This window comes from Neofelis nebulosa, chromosome 5, assembly GCF_028018385.1.
Source record: "Neofelis nebulosa isolate mNeoNeb1 chromosome 5, mNeoNeb1.pri, whole genome shotgun sequence".
In the NCBI taxonomy this organism is placed as follows: Eukaryota; Metazoa; Chordata; class Mammalia; order Carnivora; family Felidae; genus Neofelis; species Neofelis nebulosa.
The window spans coordinates 150,148,447-150,161,481 of record NC_080786.1 but is presented as its reverse complement, the minus strand read 5'-3'; the positions used below and the strand labels follow the sequence as shown (position 1 = coordinate 150,161,481).

The 13,035-nt window shown below is 44.4% G+C and overlaps 1 protein-coding gene across 8 annotated transcripts in view; it reads left to right on the top strand.

Annotated features, from left to right (window-relative positions):
• Positions 1-13,035, top strand: part of SETD4 (SET domain containing 4) — a 72,359-nt gene that overhangs the window by 10,770 nt on the left and 48,554 nt on the right. For 7 of the 8 annotated variants that reach the window (XR_009262325.1, XR_009262324.1, XM_058731937.1 and 4 more), the window contains exons 4-10: positions 869-906; positions 3,244-3,332; positions 4,888-5,317; positions 7,366-7,540; positions 9,191-9,272; positions 10,168-10,248; positions 12,733-12,856. Coding sequence is in view for 6 of the 8 variants with exons in the window: in XM_058731937.1 (XP_058587920.1) it covers positions 869-906; positions 3,244-3,332; positions 4,888-5,317; positions 7,366-7,540; positions 9,191-9,272; positions 10,168-10,248; positions 12,733-12,856 (1,019 nt within the window). In the remaining 2 variants the exon portion in view is untranslated. The remainder of the gene's footprint in view (positions 1-868; positions 907-3,243; positions 3,333-4,887; positions 5,318-7,365; positions 7,541-9,190; positions 9,273-10,167; positions 10,249-12,732; positions 12,857-13,035) is intronic. The other variant, XM_058731940.1, reaches the window with a different exon arrangement.

Here is a 13,035-nt window from a genome sequence, read left to right as displayed (position 1 = left end):
TTGAGGAAGAAGATCCATCCATGAAGTAGGAGCTCCTAGTAGTCCTGCAGGGATTGACCTTTGCTGAATTATAGTCCCTCCGAGTGGAGAGAAAAAGATGAGGAAGTATGAATTTGAAAAGATGAACGTTCTGGACCTCATAATAATTATAGGTCACAGTGTACCTAGGCCTGCCAGAAAAGCTGCTGTCTGACTGTTACAGGAAGGCAGCCTTTGGCTTGGAAGGGTTAATTTCTGGGTGTTGGTGGTGTTGACAGTGCAGCTGGTGAGATTACTTGCTGTGACTGCTCTGGCCAAGGCCTTGGTTCACAGGGAGGAGCTGGTCCTGGATTGCGCCTGCTGAGCTCACCTGGTCAAGGAGAGTCTAATGGCTTCTGTGGTCGGGGAGGGGAGGGTGTCGTCTGCAGTCTTTGTGGGACCTGAGTGGGTTTTACTGGCCAACCAGTCAAAGAGGTCTCAACATCATCGCTGGAAAGCTGGTGCTGGTAGTGGGTAAAAGTGGTTGAGGGTCCAGCCTCTCGGCTTGGGTGGGCATCAAGAGCGGGCCCCCAGCATGGCTGGTAGGTCCCCGGAGAGAGGGTCCAGCTCAGAGGGTCCTGTAAGAGACACCTCAGCAGATGTGTGTAAAGTCGATTATCTTTAGGTCTTGACTCTTTGCTCTTCAAGGATTATAAATGCAAAAGGAGGTCAGGACATTTCCCAGAACAGCTCCTTGATCCTCTCTCTCCCCTGGGAGCCGAAGGATGAGAGGTGCCCAGCTTCAGCTGTGTAATTTTGAAGTTCAATTGCATTTTTTTTATTCAAAATGATATCCCTGAGATCTTGAAGATATCATAGGATTACCCTTTTTTTTCTTTTTGTGTCGTAGGTACAGGAAGAGGGCTGATGAGCAAAACATCCTTGCAGGTAAGAATTTCTCTTTTCCCTGACGCCTAGTATAGATTTTGCTGCTTTGTTTTTGTGGTTTAGATCAAGTGAATTAAAGATATTTCAGACACACAGCCATTTTTTACCTATTTTAATAATAGGTTTGAATATAATTGTGTCAGGATTAAGTTTGCTGCATATAAGAGACAAACCCAAAGTAACAGTGCTTAAACAAAGTAGAAGTTTATTTTGCTCTCAAGTAAGCAAGCCTAGATAGGCAGACCTGGGCACGTGTGGTGGTCCCAGGCCATTAGAGGCCCAGGCTCCTTCCAGCTCTCTGTGCACATCCTAGAGGAAGCCCTGCACCCTCAGGTCCACGGTCTAGCTCTTGGAGCTTGAGCAGCAGCATGGAGCCAGGGGTGAGGAAGGGCAGGCTTCCTTCTTTTAAGGAAATTCCAGCCCCATTGCATCCACAGTGACCGGGTGCACAGCCCCGGCTGGCTTCGAGGGATGAGAGACGTGTCCTTTCCCTGGCACCTCCAGATACGATTGCATTAATGGCAGGAGGGGAGAAGGCACGTTAGGTTGGCAGCTAGCCATCTCTGCCACAGCAAATTGTATAAAGCAGGTCATATTTTAAATGTGCCAGGGGAGGAAGCCACACTTACCTGAGAGGTTGTGTGTGCTATATGAGTGCCGCCTGAGGAAGCAGAGGGCAGAGCCTCGGAGCCGGTCCCAGGGTGCAAGGTGGCCTTCAGCTCAAGGCCCCCAACCCCTAGCCCCCCAGCTTGTTTCCTTACCTGGAAAACAAGGTAGATGACATAGGTGATCCCCCAGGTCCATTTTAGTTCTTTCTGTTCTATTTAAAGGACATCCAATGCACGATTTTCTGTAAGGCTAGAAGTTAATCCCTTAATTTATTTTTAGTTCCTTACTTATAAAATCCAGCTGTGTACACATGTTTAGCCTAAAGAGTGGTACCATTTAATGTATAACTCTACTATGGTACTTTTATTTTTTTTAACTTAGAAGTTTTACATTGTGGTAAAATATATATGACAAAATTTACCATTTTAGCCATTTTTAAGTGTACGGTTCAATAACATTAAGTACAGTCACATTGTTGTACAATATTTTTATTTATTTTTTTGAGACACAGAACAAGTGGGGGAGGGGCAGAGAGAGAGGGAGAGAGAGAATCCTAAGCAGGTTCCACGCCCAGGATGGAACCCTACTTGGGACTTGATCTCACAACCCTGGGACCATGACCTGAGCCAAAGTCAAGAGTCAGATGCTTAACTGACTGAGCCACTTAGGCAGCTCACAGTATTTGTATTTTTTGAGAGAACATATAATTGACTGTGCTCTATTTTCAGAGGAGAAATACGTCTAACGTATAAAGCAGTAAATATAGGTCATCTTTGTTTAGATTCTGAAATGATGATTGGCAGTTGCTTCACATCTGCTTTCAAATATGGCTTTCCGTTAAACATTTTGAATATTAGGGATGTATTTTATACGTAGTGAAATGCACGGATTTTAAGTGTCTAGTTTGTTAAGTGTTGATGATGATGAGATTTATTCTAGTCAAGATACAGAGCATTTTATTAAGTGGCTTTTTGAAATTGTGGGCTGTTGGAGTAGGAGGGGACTCTAGGGACCGTCCAACTTGATCTTGATTTACATATATTGAAACCAGAAATTGAACCCAGAAGATTTTTGGCTGAGACTTTTAACCAACTTAGATGCCAGTTATAATGAAAGCCAGGATCTTAATTAACATCAGCCTTCTTAATGCTTTATTTCTTCCTGGTGTCTGTTACTTGACATCTTAATTTTTCTTTCTGTATTCCTGTCTCAGTGGGAGGAAATGCAAACTACACTTTTGCGGGTAGTAAAATGCGATCCTTGTGGGGGCGGGCTGCCTTTTCTTTATCTAGTTGGCACAGGTGGTATGGAGAGTAGGCCACTGCTGGGAGCAGTCACTGGATGCACGCATTTTGCCAGATGGAATGGTTTCTGTCGTTTCCCACAGCTAGCACTGTTCCCTGGTGTAAGAAAGTGAAGGAACAATGCGATGTGAGTTGTCAAAGTGTTTCCATATGCGCTGGTGAAAGGCTGACTGCTAGTGGATGTCAGTCAAATGAGTCACCTTTGATTGTTGTTGGGGTTGCAGTTCCTGCCATCGGAGCAGTCTCGCCTGCATCCGCTGACCCAGGGACGTGGGAGTCAGACCGCCGGTGGGTTCTGGTGTCCGTGGTTGGGTTTTGCTGGGTTCTTAGGAGGCGATCATGGACTCAAGGACTTCACAGAACTTGTACTCACAGGTCCTTCTCAAAGCGTGGGTGTTCTAAACTTTACTTTCTTTTTGGTAAGGAGGGACAGGTGATTATTTCGTTGCCTGAGAGTTGCCTGCTCACCACGGACACAGTGATTAGAAGCTACTTAGGGGCGTACATCGCTAAGTAAGTGACCGCGCACATGATTGTCTGCTCAAGTGCTTATCCTCTCAAGTCCACAGTGTCGGCAAATATGTCAACTAAGGCCTAGTTCGTTAGGACCACCCCTTCATACACCTGATACATGTTTGTTCTCTGAAGTTTGTTCTTGATTCATTTTAAACTGCATTTTTAAGGTTTTTAATAGGCTGCCTTGGATGTGGGTTTGAATCCTGATCTATTACTTACAGAAAATGAAGATAAAATGGAAGAATAGATGTAAATCCTTCTGAGTACCTTGACTCCTCGTAGCCTGTTCTCCTCCATCGTAGTAGGTCTTGACAAATGTTACTCTTATTTTTACCCTTACTGTACATGGTTGAATTCTCTTTCAACTGTGAAGAGCTGTTGACATTATGAGTTAGTTTTGTTTAGCAGAGAAGAGAGAAGGCCAAAAAAGAACTGAGAACTGTTTTCTGGCTTTTGTTATAGGGGGCCTTTGTTTTGGGGGACTTTTATGAGGACAGAGTGAGCAAGATCCTTAGCAGAAGGGGTTTCTAAATTAATGAGGGTTGAAAGATTATGTTGCTTCTTAATCCAGGGTAAATTCTGGACTTTTAATCTCCTCAACATGTTTTTCTGAGGGCAAATGTATCTTTATTGACCTGAGCAGAAGCAAGGATACTCTTTGTATTAACATTTTCTGTATCATTCTGAAATTTTGAGTAGGATAATTGGCAGTGTAGAATCTGGACGGTGAGATTAATGAAAACTTTTCTAAATACATTCATGCAACATGAGATCTTTTTATTGGTAACAAATAAAAATACTGCATACTGCAAGGTATAATTGGTAATAGAGTGGGTAAATTTAGGAATTAAAACGTTAGCAAATATATAATGAGTTTCTTGAATTTCTGTCTGGGTTAGTATCCTGCAGTAGAGCTTTGCAGTGATAGAAATGGGTGTTTCGCTCTGCCTGGTCTAGTATGGTGGCCCTTACCCACATATGGCTACTGAGTGCTTGATATGTGGCTTCCATGATTGAGGAATTTTAAATGCTACATTTAATTAAAAAAACTAAAACTGAAATAGCTGTAAGTACTCAATGGTTACTGTATTGGATGGGGCAGGTCTAGATTCTTTCCACCCATTTTTTCCCTACCACGTTTGATGCCCTTCGCCAAGTGACTTAAGTGAAACGGAGCAAAAGCTTTAAAACTGGAGAACCAAGTTGGAAGCAAAGAAGCTTTTTACAAAAAGGAATCCCTAAAAACAAAGCTGGAACTTTGGGTTAGTGAGTCAGTTGCCGCTTATCAGTGTACTTCTTTGGGGCACTTACATCAGGGTGCAATCTGGAGAGGAAAGTTTGAGGAGGCAAGAGACCCCCTGTCGGGTGCATCAAATAAACTCCGAGTGTAGTCACAGTTTGGCTACAGTTCCTCTGGGAGCAGAAAACACCACTGGGATATCTGTGTCTCTAGCTCATTCCATATTTTGAATAAAAGTAATTCTTTTAATCTGCCTTTTAATAATTTAATAATTTAATAATTTAAATTATGTTTGGCTTCTCATTTTAACAGATGGCGGCCTCCTCCATCTCCTCTGCTGGCTCTGTGTACCTTTCTGGTTTCAGAAAAGCATGCTGGGGACCAGTCCGTCTGGAAACCTTACCTAGAGATTTTACCAAAGGCCTACACCTGCCCCGTTTGTTTGGAGCCAGAAGTGGTGAATCTTTTTCCCCAACCTTTGAGAGCAAAGGCCGAAGAGCAGAGAGCCCGTGTGCGAGAGTTCTTTTCTTCCTCCAGAGGCTTTTTCTCTTCCCTGCAGCCTCTGTTTTCCGAGGCTGTTGGGAGCATCTTTAGCTACCGTGCCCTCCTGTGGGCCTGGTGCACGGTCAACACCAGGGCCGTGTATGTGAAGCACAGGCAGAGGCGCGACTTTTCCGCGGAGCCAGACACCTGTGCGCTCGCCCCGTACCTGGATCTGCTGAACCACAGCCCCCGTGTGCAGGTGAGCAGTTGACGAGGGCGCAAGTTCTGTTCGGACAGGAGGGACTCTGACGTGTAGAACCTGTGACTTTGAAACCATAGAGAGAGGTGTTGTTGGCGTTAGGTAAACCTGCCTGCCACCAGCTAATTTTCTGTCCTTTCTCCCAGCCCAGTTTTCCCTTTGTGGCATCCCCTTTTTTTTTATGCTGTGTTTTCCCCCACAGCGCTCAGTGCTGTGTCCCCTGGATGACCTTAACCAGCAGCCCCCCACGCTCACCTTTGGTGCAGCGTCCTCCTTCTCCTGCCAGCATGGGGGCTGAGGTCCAGATTGCTGTCCTGTTCCCTCTCGCATGTGGTGGCATTGCTGTCAGCATTGACCTTTGCCACAATCACTGACTGACTCACGACCCCCTCCGTGAGCTGTGTGAGGACGGGGACTATGCCTTGTTCTGCCCTTAACCACAGTGCTCGTTGCGGGGCCGGGCACCTAGTGGGCATTCGATAAACCTTTACTGAATGGGTGGATATCTGTGGGGAAATGGAGTTGGGGAAATATTAAAGAAACCCTCTTTGGGAGGTAGTCCTAGATCTCGTCCCCAGCCCTTTCCCCCTGTGGCACATAACGGAGATGATGATGTCTGTAGGCTTGCTGGGGTTAAGTGCCTGGCTTCGAGGGCAGAGGTAGCCACGTGTCAGCTTACCTGTAACCTGCTCAGGGTACACGTGAGATACACTGGCTGGGCCCTTGCCCATGCTGTTCTCTTCATACTCTACCCCATATGGAGAAGATCGATGGCATCTGGTTAGCCCACATGCCAGTGAGAGGAGAGCACAGGAAGGCCTGTACTATGCTTTCTTAGGCCGAGGCAGTCTCCTTGCCTGTCTGCTTGTTCTTTTGTAGAAATATGCGTTTCTGGTGGTATTGAGCAGAGGAGGTGGAGGTTAGATGGGTGTGTCTGTGATTGATGTCAGTGAAATAATGTTGGGGGCATGCGGTGTAATAGGATGCTGGACACAGGGACTGAGTCCTCACTGGCCTGACTTTATTTGTATTGGGCTGTTAGTGCATTTGTGCTCTAAACTAGTGATTTCACAGCCAAGTGTAGGGGCATCACAAACTACGGCCTGTGGGCATGTGGCCCCAGGGCCCTGGCAAAGCCTGAAATATTTGCCCTCTGGCCCTCTATGGAAAAAAAGATGGCGGGTCCTTGGTCTAAAGAGTTGCAGCTGGCTTTTGGCCCATAACTCGAGACCATAGCCCTCATCTGTTGTGCTGCAAGCTGGCAATTTCAGCCTGTTGCTGGTCCTTGCCCTCACTGGGATTTACTGCTTAGTATGGAGGCCTCCATGCCTGTACCCACTCCTTATTGTGGAGAGCAGGTAGGTCATCTTTTCCTTTCTCATCTATTAACTAACAGAATTGTCACAAAATCCACGTGATTGTGTCAACCGATATCCTGCTGCTCAAAGGCTGTCAATTGTAAAACCTGAAATTCATGTGCTGCCTTGATGTCTTTGGGTCTCACAGGGCCCCCCAGAGGCTAGGCTGATTTCCCCACCCCCTGCTGTGGCCCCATCAGCTAGACTAGAGCACCCCACCTGGCCTCAACCTAACGGGTTTCACCTTCCCGCCAGTCCTTGAAACTATTCAAGCAAGCAATCACATCTTCCCATGAGAGCCAGGGGGTCACCTCTCGTTACTCCAGATCCTGCTCCCCATGGCCCCTGCTGGTCACACTGCTCCTGAGTATAGCCCCCGGTTAGCCCTGTGTGGCTGGTGTGTCCTTATTGCTGTATATGTGACTGGTAAACGGCTGTCAGTCTTACCTGTCCATTGTCAGGTGTCATGTGTGCAGCCATCCCGAGAATCCTCGGGCAGGACCCCCTCTCTTACGGAGGGGTGACGTGGAGGCAAACAAGAGGCCCCGGTGCAGGTGTGGCTTTTTCCACGGGTGGTTAGATTCAGTGATGAGTGTTTGAAAGCTGCATCTGCCGTAAATTAATACAATAACTTAATATTTTTAGTTGTATGCTTGGCTTTAAAAAAACTTGAACAATTTTCCTTTCTAGGTAGAAGCGGCATTTAATGAGGAAACTCGCTGTTATGAAATTAGAACAGCTTCAAGCTGTAGGAAACATGAAGAGGTGTTCATCTGCTATGGCCCTCATGATAATCAGCGACTGCTCCTGGAGTATGGATTCGTTTCCATCCATAATCCTCACGCTTGTGTTTATGTCTCGGAAGGTTGGAATCAACTTTGTTCTTCCTAAGATGATATGACTCTTTTTTCCTCCCCATCTTGGGATATAGTTTTTTTAAGTTTTAGTAAAAATGGCAGAACCTTAACATACATACCATTTATCTTCCCTTAGATAGGGCCAGTGAAACAACAAAGCCTCATCGATATCGAGGATAGGAAGAACTGAGAAAAGTTGTGTTGGGTTAAGTCGGACAGTAGAACAGAAGAAAAGGAAAACCGCTGAGGAAATGAATATAATATTGAAAAGATGAGAAGAAATAGAAATGTTTGTACTGAGACATTGTCACTGTCACTAAATACAGGATAGGTTGGAGAGCAAAACATAAAAATTTATTTAGGCACCTACTGCGTGAGGCACTGTGGTAATCACAGGAATAAATCTTTTACATAGTCCTTATTTTGGGGTGTTTAATGTCATGATGAAATCTTGATTTCATTTCTATTTTTTGCGGCCTACTAATTAGCCATCACTGGTATTACTATTTAAAAGAAATAATTGAGCTATTAAATTTATGCTGTGCAAATTCCAAATGTAATATTAATAACAGTACATAGAAAATTGATTTCTTCCCTTCTCTTGATGCAGCAGAGAAATAGTTTTCTAGGCTATGAAGAAATATGGCCAGAGGTTTACTGAATGCATAATTTGGGATAGTTTTAAAACAAGTTCTGATGCAAATGGAAACTTTTGTTCAAGGTGAAACAACTCCATCCTGTAGGCAGAATAATAATATTATTTCTCAAAATAGAAATAAAAAAGCAAAAACTGGGCCTTGCTGGGTCTCTTAGAAAACTAGCTTTGAGATTAACCTCCTGTTATCAGAATAGCTTTAATATTGATGACCATGAAATATTAATTTGTCAGTTTTGAACAAAGTTTACATTTTAGTTATTTTTACATTAAAAAATAAAAGCATACAAATATGAAGGGAAAATTAAAAAAATGTTTTTAATGTTTATTTTTGAGAGAGAGAGAGAGAGTGAGCAAGCTGGGGAGGGGCAGAGAGAGAGGGAGACACAGAATCCAAAGCAGTCTCCAGGCTCCAGGCTCCGAGCTGTCAGTACAGAGCCCAATACGGGGCTTGAACTCACAGACCACGAGGTCGTGACCTGCGCTGAAGTCTGACGCTTAACTGACTGAGCCACCCAGACACCCCAAAAGAGAAATTTTAAAAATAGAAAAATCAGGCATTACCCTGTTATCCCAAAAAACTTTAATTTTTGCATGTTATTGCTTATGATCACAATCACAAATATCCAATTTTGAATTCTGGCTCTTGAAACCTTTATGTTCCAAACAATTCCTCATGTTTGTACAGCTCCTACGTTTCTGGTCAGTGTAACTTCCCAGCATCCTGCCACTGTCCTAACGACCTGGTTTTGTGGGTTCATTGGCTCAGTGGGAACGTGTGTTGAGACTGTGGATGTTTGGTCCCTTGCCCTGGAATTCTTGTAGCTTTTCAGGGGCCAAATAAAGATTCATTGAGTTGGACTCCACTGGAGCTTTTTGATGTGAATTAGGTAAAACTGTTCACACACGTCTTGATTGTTGAGAAGGTCGAGTAACTTTAGAAGGCGCGCATGTCTGTCGAATGACACCCTAAATTTCATTCTGATCTTTTTATTTTATATAGATATACTTGTAAAATATCTTCCATCAACAGATAAACAGATGAACAAGAAGATTTCCATTTTAAAGGATCATGACTTTATCGAGTGAGTGTTTCTTAAAATTATTCCTTCAGGAAACTTTGATGAGAAAATGGAGGGTAGGGTTTCTGTAGGTCTGAGATACCTCCTGACTTGTTCCAGTTGACAGGTAGGTATTTGCTGAGCATTTACTATGTGTACTAAATCGTGTTTGATGCGGGCACACAAGAGTGTAAGATACTTTTCAAGAAGATTACTTGGGAATATAAGGTACAAATTTGAAGTATTAAATGATCGAACCAAAAGAAAGCCCTGTTTATCTCGGTTGGGAGACCAACGTGCCTTCAGCACGTGGTCAGCTGGGATGGCATCGGGCTGCCGCAGGCCTTGCTGGCCCTCAGTCACCCTGCGGCGTGCTGCAGGCATTCAGGGAGCAGGGCTGGCGGGGGCGGCTAGGTGATTCCACGCCAAGTGGGACACACAGGGTTCGAGGCTCTCCTTTCAGATTTTCTTCTGTAAGTGAAACCAAGTTTGAAATGATCCAGTAGCAGTGTGAGAGCAGTCTGGCTGTGGTGGTTGCCATTTGTCTGATGCCCGGGGTGATGTGCATTCTTCACCTTTCATCTCTGGGGCCTGTGGCATGTGACCTCTTGCTCTGGCCAGGCTTAGCTCCTTATCACAATCTGTTGGAAGGTTGTTTTTTACCTTTTTTTTTTTTTTTTTTTTTTTTAAATAAAGAGTTTTGTGGGGTTTTTTTGTTTGTTTTGTTTTGTTTTGACTCTGGCTTTCTTCTTACGTATTTGAGGACTTAGTTTTCTCTTTTACTATTGTGACCAAGATGCCATACAAAATGTTACATAATGTTCAGCCCCTTCAGAAAATGTTTGGCTCTTCAGCCATTGCCATGGTGCCATGAAGTACTGAAATGACAGGTGTGACATTGTTTGTTCTTATGCTTTAGAAATTTGACATTTGGATGGGATGGACCATCTTGGAGGTTACTCACAGCGCTTAAGTTGTTATGTCTGGAAGCTGAAGAATTGTAAGTTTCACGTGTGTCGGTCATGAGCAGTACTTAAACCTGGACATAACCCAGGGGCTTCTTTTAGCTCAAGTTCAAACAGTCAGCCTGGGAGGAGGAAGATCTGCCATTGTGTACTGGGTGGCTTATTCTTTATGGAACTTGCCCGTGTGGTGAGTGTTTCACGTCTAAGTTTTTGCCATTTCTGGAATTCTGGTTTTAGAGTCATAAACAGAGTACGTGGCCCTGAGAACTTTTTATTCTCAGGTATTTTTCCCTGGTGACCTGCATTGTTTAGAGGAAATATTTTTTAAAAAATGCATCGTCACTGTTCAGGGGGAAGCCTCTTGAGTACTGAGTTTTTCCCTGGGGACAAATCGCTTCTTGGGGAGCTATATCCTTCCCGGGGGCAGATCCAGACCCCTGCTAAAGGAAAGGCCTTTCCATGGGGGAGGCAGGTAGAGGAGCCCCCGGTGTAGACACACGTCCTGGTTAGGCTCCTTAACATTACCTTCAGGCTGCCAGTCCCTCCCCCAGCATGGAAAGGACTGTCCGCTTATATGGCTGCGTGTTGCCTGGTCCAGGCAGCTCCTTCAGCCCGGGTCCACTACTTGGCAAAAGCTCAGGTGAGAGAAAGCACTTGAAGAGAGGACTTGCTGAAGATGGTGACCCGGTCCTTGAGCAGTTGGGAGGACTAAATGAATTGATGCGTAGAGATAACCCTTAGCATTGTGCCTCGAAGTAGCTGGTGCTTATTCCATGGCAGCTGTTAAGATATGGCTTACCTCTTTTTCTGCAGGGACTCAGGGAGAAAACTTACTCCCCGGTCTCAACAGCAGAAAGAGTTGTGTTCATTCTCAGCAGATGGGGTGTTTTTATTTTACAGTCATTGTGGATTCTGTGTCTGATACGTTTCTTTCTCTTTATTGTTTGCTAGAAAACTCAGAGGCAAGTCTGTGGTTCCTTCAGATGTGTAGCATTTTAAGGCATGCAGTGTATCCTGGTTGTATCTTCTCCTTCTTCCTTAATATTCCTTTGTCCTGTTTTCCTGTCCATTCATCTCCTGTGTGCTCATGTTAAGGGTCTTTAAGTCCTTCTTGGAAAAAGGTATAAGTCCTTAGGCACATACCTCAAATTAAATAAAACAACAGGCTGTTTCCCAAAGGTCACCCTTGGACCGCTTTTCCTCCCTTTGACTTCCTCCTAATGGTCTGGAGTGGTGTGGCAGAAGAAGCCCAAGGCCGGGATTCTGCCGGCTCTGTGTTTGCATGCTGTTTCTACCTCTCCTGAGCTTTGTCACTTAGGGTGGGTTCTTTACTGCTCCCAATTCTCAGTTTCTTTGTGTCTAACGTGGGGATAATAATGCTTTCTTTGCTAGGTAATTGTGAAGATTCAATTAGATGATTGTTTTATATGAAACACTGTGCCTAGCATCTAGTGAATATACGGAATAGCATATAGCATATCTTCCTTCCTTCCTTCCTTCCTTCCTTCCTTCCTTCCTTCCTTCCTTCCTTCCATTCATCCATCCATCCATCCATCCATCCATCCATCCATCCATCCTTCCTACCTTCCTTGAAAACTTAGCTACTCCTGAGGTTTCAGTTGTAATCTCTAAAGCTCAAGACCTTTAAGACTCTATTCCCTGTGTGGGTTGCCAGCTGTTCTGAACTTCTAAGTGACTTGTGTATACTTCAACTCTGATGTGACACCTGTCACCTTACTTTTCCCTTCCTAAGCCATTCCACTTCAGATTCTCTGCATCCAGAATCTCTTCCTCCACTCTCTTCCTCTCTGCTTAGTGCTGCTTTCTAGCATGTAGTTTTGGCTCTGCCACCTTCTGGTTCAGATCTTGCTGTGGCTCCCTCTTGCTTAGCCTGAAGCACTTACATTCCTCTGCCTGCAGAAAGTTGGCCCCACTTGCCCCCTCAACCTCATTTCCTACATATATTTGGATTATAAAATGGGAATGACCTGTGTGTACAGGAAGGCTTCATCGTAGATTGCTCCTTCCATCTTGAGAGCATTTTACTTTGTGAAACATGTTCTGTCCAGTTTACCATAGTTTAGGAAAGTCACTTGAAGAGAAGGAAAATTCTTCTACCTGTTTCCTCAGTCCTTAGTCCTTTTGGCTGGAACTCACCTTCCTGTTCTGTCATCTGCTCTGTTTCCGGGGCTGGTGGACATGACTCCACTTAACTACGTGCCAGACACAGGATTGCGATGACAACACAGTTCAGTGCCTGCCCTCAAAAGAGCGGCAGTTGCCTTGATTCTTACTCTCGCTTGTTCCTCCTTCTTGCTTCTATACCTTGTCTGCTTCCACACAGGAGCTGCATGTGGGGGGAGGTTAGGGAATCTGTGGGGGGAGGTTAGGAGGTTAGTGAGTTTTGTTATGCTTCTAGAAAAACAGGAGAAGAGTTTGTGTGTTGTGTTGAGGTGTAAAAGCCTTCTTTACTTTTTGAGAGCCTGCTGACATTATGTTACTGAACAATTTGGTTCTAGTACATGCTGGAAAAAAGTACTTCTTGGAGAAATCATTTCAGATACAAATGAGAAGACAAGTTTGGACACAGCCCAGAAAATATGCCATTATTTCATAGAGGAGACCAATGCAGTGCTTCAAAAGGTATGCTTCTAGAATATCGCATTCTTCTGCTAAAGAAGTGTTTTGATTAAGAAGTTACCTATTTTGTACTTGCTGTTACACCTTATTTGGGCATTGTTTGATGCTTAAATAGGTGAACACTGGTGTAATTTCTGGGGTTTTTTTGACCGTTAGCATTGTGTTTATATTGGATAAATTTT